General features: G+C 41.0%; 1 protein-coding gene across 2 annotated transcripts; it reads left to right on the plus strand.

Moving 5' to 3' along the window:
* Positions 1-806: 806 nt before the first annotated feature.
* On the plus strand, positions 807-9,335 carry znf438 (zinc finger protein 438). 2 transcript variants are annotated; one of them, XM_002940336.5, is made up of 3 exons: positions 807-910; positions 5,340-7,047; positions 8,442-9,335. In XM_002940336.5, the coding sequence occupies exons 1-3, from the start codon at positions 844-846 to the stop codon at positions 9,028-9,030; spliced, it is 2,364 nt and encodes a 787-aa protein (XP_002940382.4). In that variant the 5' UTR covers positions 807-843; the 3' UTR covers positions 9,031-9,335. The 2 variants fall into 2 exon arrangements, with proteins under 2 accessions (XP_002940382.4, XP_031759877.1); XM_031904017.1 differs by having other exon boundaries at positions 836-1,055.
* Positions 9,336-9,618: the final 283 nt, after the last annotated feature.

Consider the following 9,618-nt stretch of genomic DNA (forward strand, 5'->3'; position numbering starts at 1 on the left):
TTACAGCCCCCCTGGCATTATCAGTACACAGAGGCCCAAACAGCCCCCCCCCCCAAGCCCAATAAATAGTGACTGTCTATGGCATCTTACAGCAGCCCCTATTTGCCTGAATCCAGATTTACAATGCGCTATACACAATAAGCATACCACCACTAATAGCTAAAAATCACCAAGAACACTCCGCAGGCTCAGGGGTGGGGCAGAAGGAATGAACTGTGTAGAAAGCACCCAATTGCACCATACAGCCCACCCTTCCCCTGTCTAACTATAGCCTTTGTATTACCCTTTGTGCCATGTCTAGTGAAAAACATTCTCAAAATACAGACTACACAAGTTCGCCACACACTTCTGAAACCCACACTTGGGGGTATATTTATCCTGCTGTGTAAAAAGTGGAGTAAAACATTACTGGTGACATTGCTCATAGCAGCCAATCAGATGCTTTGCTTTGGTTTCCTAACTGTTGGAATCTAGTTGCTGATTGGTTGCCCTTGGCTACATCACCAGTAATGCTTCATTCCACTTTTTACACAGCATGATAAATATACCCCTTAGTCAGTCCGGACCTCAACATTGCGATAGTGTTGCGTTTAGCGTTCAATTGGGAGTTTTGGTGCTAGTGCGACGCCTTTTGTAAAACAACTACGACGCTCTCCAGCTGTCAGAGCAACTACAGCGCCCAACATCCCGCCATCTCATTAAACACACACGGCGCGCAACAGGTTTGTGGCGCCCCTCCCTCTCTATGCTGGTTGGCTGGCTAAACGCATTAGCTAGTAGGCGCGGCCAGTCATTCGCGCAGCTTTCGTGTAGTGGGCGTGGCCAGGGAAGGTCAGTGACGCTATGCGGAAATGGAACAGGCAGGGAGGAAGGTCCTGGCTTAGGAGCAGGGAGCTTCCTGTTTGGCAAAGTAAGCAATGACTTCTGGGTAACCTGTGGGGTTGAGTCCTTGCTGCCCCTTGGCTGGCCGTGGATACACCTGCTGTGGGTACAGTTGGTACATGTAACTATGCATCATGTGCAGGAGGTGTGTGCTGGGAGAGCAGCAGCTGCAGGTATTTGTTTGCTATCATATACCTTTGCGCTTGTCAGTGATGGATCATGCTTAGTTGCACTGTGCCTGGGGGTGTCTGTAACCTGATGGGATGTGAGTGGGGAGATGTAGTTCAATGACAGCTAAAGAGCCTTAGGTCGGAGTCTGCACAGAGCAAGTCACTTTGCTACTTACAGCTCTGATCGTGTCAGTGTGAATTTATTGTTCTGTGTATATATTCTGTGTACATTCTAGCAACAAAAGCACTTCCTAGGGATACTTCAAAAATGTTTTTTTCAGAAGTTAAAAAAAAAAGCCCTAAACTGCCCTACATTTCATACAAGGACATGGTTTCCTGCAAAATACTTTTTATTTTGATGCTAGAGCAATATGTAAGGCAATTGCTTAATGCTTGCGTAACTTACACAAATATGTTGTGGTAATGAAATCTAAGGAGGGGAACCAGAACACACTGGGTTTTATTGTTGCTGTAGGTTCTTTTTAATACAATAACGCCTAGAATAAAAAAGGTGCTTAATCTGAACCAGGAAACAATAAGACACATAGAGCTACTAGTAGCAGCTACTTGTCACGGCTACTAAAATAGACAATGCCGATCATTTACTGATAATTGTCTCTACGTGTGTTTTAGCAGAGGCAATTCTCAGTATTGTCTATGGCAGGGGATTTTCTGGTGTTTCCTAGACGTGACAAGTAGCTGCTTCTAAGTAGCTCCGTGTGTCTTCACCCTAAGGGACAGCATTTCAGTAGTGATCTGATGCATACAAAACGCAGACATTTTTATATACTGTCTACACAAGTTATATTTCAGATATACAGGCATAGGTCCTATTATCTGTAATGCTTGGGACCTGGGTTTTTCGGATAAGGAATCTTTCTGTAATTTGGATCACCATACTTTTACTGCTTCAAAAATCATTTAAAGGACAAGAAAAGGCTAAGTCACTTGGGGGTGCCAAAATATTAGGCACCCCCAAGTGACTTTAATCGCTTACCTTGTACCCCGGGCTGGTGCCCCTGTTAGGAGAGAACAGCACCAGCCCGGGGTACCTGCAGAGCTTCCTCCTTCCATTTTCGGTCACGATCGCATGCGCAGTAGATTGAAAAGCCGACTTCTCTGTTAAAGTTCCACTATTCACTCAACTGCGCATGCACGCATGACCAAAAACGGAAGGAGGAAGCTCTGCCCCCGTACAGGGGCACCAGCCCGGGGTAAAAGGTAAGCGATTTAAGTCACTTGGGGGTGCCTAACATTTTGGCACCCCCAAGTGACTTTGCCTTTCCTTTAAACATGGAATAAGACCAATAGGATTGTTTTGCCCTCAATATGGATTCATGCAGGTTAGTTACCATCAAGTACAAGGTACTGTTTTATTATTACAGAGAAAATGGATATTAATTTTTTTTTTTTAAATTAGGATTTACGTGAGATGGCCCTCCCATAACTTTCTGGATTATGTGTTTCAGGATAAGAGATCCCTTACCTGTAATTAAGTAATCCACAGCTGATGGCATTGAAAAGGGCACAGCAGACCTATCACATAAAATGAATTTATATAAGCATAGTCATTTTTGTGGCTTCCCCTTAACTATACCTGCTGCTAAGTCAACAACTAGACACTGTGACAAACTTTTAGTAGCTGGGGGGGGGGGGGGGGGGGCAAGGTCAGCAACAAATTGCCCCAAACTCATTATCTGCTATGTCATTTGAACAAAAGCTTTACACAAATGCCTAAAAACATGGCAGTCGGCGTTCCCAAAACAATTGCCACACAAGCTGCTTAATATCGCCCTGTGCGTCAGTGCCCTAAAGGTGAAAATTTATCTTAAAAAAAGGTTGCTACTTTATCATTAGCAGTTTATTTCATTCGAGTTACAAATCAGAAATACACTTTGTTTTAGAAAGTAAAACATACATGTTTCTGATCATAGGGAGATGTCATTAGTTGATGACAATGTATACTATAATTAATGTTACAGGTATGGGGTCCATTATCCAGAATGCTCAGGACCTCAGGTTTTATAGATAAGGGATCTTTTCATGATTTGGATCTCCATACCTTAAATCTACTAAAAAATCATTTGAACACTACATAAATCCTAAAAATAGGATTGTTTTGCCCCCAATAAGGATTAATTATATCTTAGTTGGGATCAAGTACAAGGTACTGTTTTATTATTACAGAGAAAAAATAAATTATTTTTAAACATTAGAATTATTTGCTTATACAGGTATGGGACCTGTTATCCAGGATGCTTGGGATAAGGGGTCTTTCCGTAATTCGGATCTCCTACCTTTAGTCGGCTAACAGTAATTAAATCCAATAGGAATGTTTTGTCTCCAATAAGGATTAATTATATCTTAGTTGGGATCAAGTACAGGTACTGTTTTATTATTACAGAGAAAAGGGAATCATTTAACCATTAAATAAACCCAATAGGGCTGTTCTGCCCCCCAATAAGGGGTAATTATATTTTAGTTGGGATCAAGTACATGTACTGTTTTATTATTACAGAGAAAAGGGAATCATTTAACCATTAAATAAACCCAATAGGACTTTTCTGCCCCAATAAGGATTAATTATATCTTAGTTGGGATCAAGTATAAGGTACTGTTTTATTATTACAGAGAAAAAGGAAATCATTTTTGAAAATGTGAATTATTTGATTAAAATGGAGTCTATGGGAAATGTCCTTTCCGTAATTCGGAACTTTTTGGATAATGGGTTTCCAGATAAGGAGTCCGATGTAATCATTATATGGAATTGGGTTTTTTGGATAACGGATCCCATGCCTGTATATGATTTCCTTTGCCTTTCTGGATTTAAGTTTATTTCTGATTTGGAACACTGCGCCAGGTTTGATGATGGCTGCATCTCCATATGAGAGCCAGAATGCTATGGAACTGAAAGAAAAGACATTAGCAATTTTGAAGCTTAGTTCTTAAGTTAGTTAACCCTTTTTGGGTGGTCTTTTCCACTACAAGGCCTAGACATCTAGCAACAAGTATATGTAACCCAAACACACAACACAACTATATAATGCTGAAGTGCTAATCCTAGGGAGGCCACCCATTAAATGTCTAAAGAAAAAGGAAAAAAGTATTTGCACGCTCTCTAAATAAGAAAAAAATCAAAAATACTTTATTAACAATCAGTTACATAGTATAGCCTGTCCTATGCATTTCAGCTACAAATTGGTCTTCATCAGAGGTAAAAAAAAAAAAAGCAGCGAGCAACAAGTATGTCTGTAAATTTATTTTTATTTTGAAGCTTTTCCTTCAGGCCCTCTCGTATTTCTCTTCCCACCAGACGGCTGCCTACCTGCTTGCAGATTGCCTCTGAGCATTTATCAAAGACTGTCCTCTTTGTTTTCCTTCAGTCACTTGTCAGTGAAGTGTGACTACATAGATGAATATGCAATCATTAATTCATCCTGTGTCCGCTTCTATATTTGGGCATATTTGACCTCTGTTACTATTTGTGGCATGTAACAGGCTTGTACATGCTGCATTTTTTTTTTTTGCTGAAAGCCAGAGGTGTTACAGGAGACAGAAAATAAGCAGTAGCCCACTTGACCCCCTGTCAGTTTGCCTCACCATCTCTCCTGGCAGTTAGCACTGGCTCTCTAATACCAACAATTACTTTATTGTTTTGGCCTGTACACTCTGTCACACCCAGAACCCAGGTTCCCCATTTAGGTCTCACCAGGTAATTTTCCTGGCCTTAATGCTAACTACGTTTCCTGTTAGCTTACCTCTGGCTCGATGGAAAGTATGCATAAAACATCAATAATACCCTTATAGGTTCATGGGGCATTAAATATGTTCATCTTTCCCCTGCAGTGCAGCTACTGGATATTCAAAGCATTCAGCATTAATAAATTTTTCAACTTTTAAATGTTATCATTGTAATTGAACTTTTGAGGCACCACAACTACAAGAATTCAATAATATTTAAACAACATTACATATGTATGTGCAATTTTTCATTACTAAGGGGTTAACCTGTTTTCAAACTACAGAGTTGGTTCCACAGGGGCTTAAGGCACAGGACTAAGGACTTGACCTGAAGGCCAAATAGTGGGATACCTGTGGGGTAATTGTAGCCCTTATTTTCGGAAAGCATACCCATAAGCCAGTTTGTGTAAAATTTACTGTATGTAAGCAATATAAAGGTGTTTTTTGCCTGTCTCTTTAATACTGTGCTTTCTCAATCTATTAAAGCAAAGCTTTTTGTTATAATCGGTTTCCCTATGATAGTAATTTCTATTTGTATATTTGCAGATGAGCTGAGGGCTGCTACTGGGACAATGCAGTGCAGAAAGAATGTGCCAAATACAAGTCATTTTAGGACCATTGCTCCAAAAATTGCACCTAAGGTCGTAAATGCGTGCACACCATCTTCTTATCGACCGCCCCAACCTGATATAGCAGTATCGGGTATTAGCACGAAGCCTGTAGTAATGCCAACACAAAATTATACTTTGATGAAAGTAGCAGGCCAGGATGGAACATTTTCACTCTTTGCATTACCACAGGTTACCCAACCAATGGGTACACAGGTGATTCAAACCACAAATATTCCACTGCAAGAAAATCTCAAATTGCCAATTCCAAGATACCAGTTTTCTCGAAATAAGACGTTGCTTGGTAAAAAGACAAAGGGGACCTCATTGAATAGATCTACAGAAAAGAAAATCATGCAAGTAGAGCACAACGCTCATTCTGAAATCATTCCTAAATTGTCTGTAGAGGAGGATATTAGGGATGTCGGCAACATCTTGACACCTGGAACTTTACCAGTGAAGCAAGCTGATACTATAATACATCATTCAGTTCCGTATACTGAAAAATGTTTGCCAAAAACATTTTGCTCCAGTAGCCCTATAAAATTCAATGCAGAAGAGAATACTAGCTTGGTGGAGAATGGGTCCTTGTTGAGCTATGAAAGCAAAAAAGTAGCGAATTCCACTAACTCTCTGGCTGTTCTCTCACAAGTGATGTTTGGAAGTCCTGTCCGTGTTGTCCCTTCTGTACCAAAAGGAAAACTGGCTATTTTGCCATACTCCAAAATGAAAAAAACAATTATATCCAAGAGCATCCAATCCATAGAAAAGCCTGCTACAGTGGCAGACTTCAGTACCAAGCCACCCAGTCATGAAACTCTGTCAAGCAAGGTTCCAAATCACATTTCTTCAGTGGTGGATTCTTCCACTCTAGCCAATCCATGCCTTTCAGGTACAGGACCTGATGGCGACCCGTTGAAAAAATCAAATGGGGCAGCAGGAAAAAAACGAGGACGAAAGAGGAAAGCTTCCAGCGAAATTATGGGCAACCAGAAGATGAACCTTGTTGGAAGAAAATTAGTTTTTCATAAAGAGAAGCTAAAGATGCATTCTGTCGAAGCAGAGGACAAAAAAGAGGTATCGTTTAAGAAATACCGATGTATAATGCCAAAGCCGGTGATGGTAGGACAGACCTTAACTACACTTGGTTCTGCTACGCCTGGGTTGCAGTCATTGACAACAGATATTGGTATTAAAAATAAAGTGCATCAGATAAAGCAGCACAGAACAAAGCCGGGTGATGGTTTTGTTTCAAAACAAGTTGGTGATCTTAAAAGCCTGTCTTCAGCAGCAAGGGCGTGCTATAAATGTAACATCTGCGAACACAGTTTTCAGTTCAAGCATCACTTGCAAGACCACCTAAATACTCACACCAACAGAAAGCCCTACCATTGTCGGCTGTGCCGCAAGGCCTATGTGCATTCCGGCAGTCTAAGCACACACATGAAGCTTCATCACGGAGAGAGTCGTCTCAAAAAGCTGATGTGTTGTGAATTCTGTGGCAAGGTGTTTGGACACATAAAGGTTTATTTTGGGCATCTTAAAGAAGTGCATAGGGTTATTATCAGCACCGAAACATTCGCCAAGCAACTGGAGGCAAAAGATACGAATGCCATGGGGAACCAAGAAGCATCCCTCATAGAAAGGTAGGCTGTTTGCTTGCAATGTATGTGTGTAAACTCTTGCTGAACACATTGAAAATTACCCTTATGGTTGAAACCCCCCAGCTATATGCATTGCTTACATGTTCAGGGACTTGAATATAGGTGACTGATCACTACAGGGTTTAAACAGTGTCCTTAAAAAGGAAAAGCTATTAAAGAACTTTCCTCAAGATTCATTGATGGTTCTTACTATATCATTCCAAACACATTTAGTATAGTAATGCTCTCAAGTTTCAGTCAATTCCAAAGTTAAAAGGTGTTGTTCACCTTTGGGTTACTTTTTAGTATTATGTACAGAGTACTATTACAAGACAATTTGCAGTTGATCTTGTTTTTTTTTTTTTTTAATCACTTTTTGCTCAGCAACTCTCTAGTTTGAATTTTCAACAGCTGTCTGGTTGCTGGGGTTCAAATTATCTTAGCAACCAGGCAGTGGTTTGAATTAGAGACTGGTATATGAGTAGGAGAGAGCTGCGCAGACTGCACAGGAAAAAAAAAAGGCAAGAATTTTTTTTTCTTCTGATAGAGGACTCAGTACAGTGTTTCTCTCAGTGCTTATGGCTGTATTTACATAGACCTTTCTGATAAAGCTTACATAGTTTTTTCCTTTTCTTCTACTTTAAAAGTGATACAGACACTGAGTTGCTATTCTAGTGTCCATGCCCAGAAGTACAGTTTCTGTGGCTTTTACTCCTTAGCTGAGATGGTAGTCAGGCAGCCGGACACTTTCCTCTACAGATGTTTACAGCTGCTGAAGGATCCCTTCCTGGCATATTATGTGTGGGCAGGGTATCTATTTCATTTCCAATATCAGAATTTACTGATGTCTCAAAGTTGGATCCCCACTGGTGTCAGTAGGACATTGGCATGGTTATTAGGGATGCACCGAATCCTGGATTCGGGCCAAATCCAGGCTTTTTTTGAGGAATTCAGCTTTGGCCCAATCCGCGGCCCCGGTCGAACCGAATCCAAATCCCAATTAGCATAAATTAGCATATGTTAATTCGAATTCAGAAAGGGTTAAATGGTCAGGGGGAAAAAAATTAGCTGCGCGCTGCACAATCCGATCCTAATCGGCATATGTTCATTCGGATTTGGTTCGGGATTCGCCCGAATTCTTCAGGGTGGGTTCAGGGGTTCAGCCGAACCCAAAAAAGTGAGTTCGGGGCATCCCTAATGGTTATTAAAACCACCAGTTTGCCCAGGACCAGCTTTTGCTTCTATTTTAAAAGATTTATGTCAGTGTGTGCCACAGGGTAAGCACACTTTCCGAACAGGAACTTAGATGCATATCAACTGCTGTTCTTTTCTTTTATTACAAGATGTAAATTTGCTTAGACAACATTCAGATCTCCTCTTGCTCTTTTACATTACAGGGAGAGCTGCTTCTCCAGCGAAGAACAACACTCCATTAATGGACAGGCAGGAGAAATCAAATTACAGATCAAATGTGGTCGCTGCCATGTCTTTATGCCTACATTCTCCGACATGAAAGAGCATCTGTTGTTTGAACACGGGGACAAATTTGAAGATAGATCCCAGGAAGGGGTTTTAGAGAGTCGCCAAGGTGCCCAGGAAGAAGTGGTTAAAAATGCAACACACTACTGGAAGTTACTGAATGAAAGGCGAAACGTTGTCAAGTGTAGCAGTTGTGGCGAAGAGTTCTTGGGAGCAGGCAAACTGAGAAAGCACACGTGTTTCCCACATGTAAACCGAACGGAACTTCTTAAACGCAAGTCATCAAGCCCTAAAGGCAATCTAGAAGACAGCAGCAAAGAACAACTGTGCTTTAGTGCATCAGGCGCAGGGGTGCGGCTTTGGCGTGGCGACCACTTGAACTGCATTTTGTGCCAGCGAGTTTTTGGCGACAAAGAGGAACTACTAACTCACTGGGGGCAAGTACATAAGTGCGAGGACCCCTTGTTGCTATGGGCTGTCTTTACTTCATTGCCTAAAAAAGTTTAGAGAGATACAATTGCTGAACGCACTATTTGGAGTCCCTGTGCAGCCTGTGTTTGTGGTTAAAAAAAAATATGCTATTATGTAAAATCTGCTGCACTGTTGTTCTCATTCACAGTGAAATGGTTGTCTAGTACAGATTTTATATATGTTCCATGGCTACCTAATGATATTTCTGTGAAATGTCCTAGTTACGTTTAGGGTTTTATACAATGGCTAATCTGTTACCAAATTCAAAGTCTGTTAATAGTCCTGTGTTGCAAACTAGATTCTTGATATTTGTGACCTTATATATGCCCCACAGGATTATGGTATAAAGGCACGGGAACTGCCTATAAATGAACCTGCGCGCCTATGTGCCAGATAAAGAAAATGGGCTTAGCATTGCTGAAAATGAAACAATGCCTTTTGCCTTATCTACACCGACAACATGTCTCTTATATGTTATATAATGTAGGGGAATACTGTTACTCTAATGTCATGCTGTTTGGCACAATTGCAAGAATGGGCAAAGGGTGCTTATTCACAGCAACTGCCATGCTGGCATACAGGAGTGACTCCCACCCTTACTATGAGAGTATTGTCTGTAAGTGT

The sequence above is a fragment of the Xenopus tropicalis genome, chromosome 6, assembly GCF_000004195.4.
Source record: "Xenopus tropicalis strain Nigerian chromosome 6, UCB_Xtro_10.0, whole genome shotgun sequence".
In the NCBI taxonomy this organism is placed as follows: Eukaryota; Metazoa; Chordata; class Amphibia; order Anura; family Pipidae; genus Xenopus; species Xenopus tropicalis.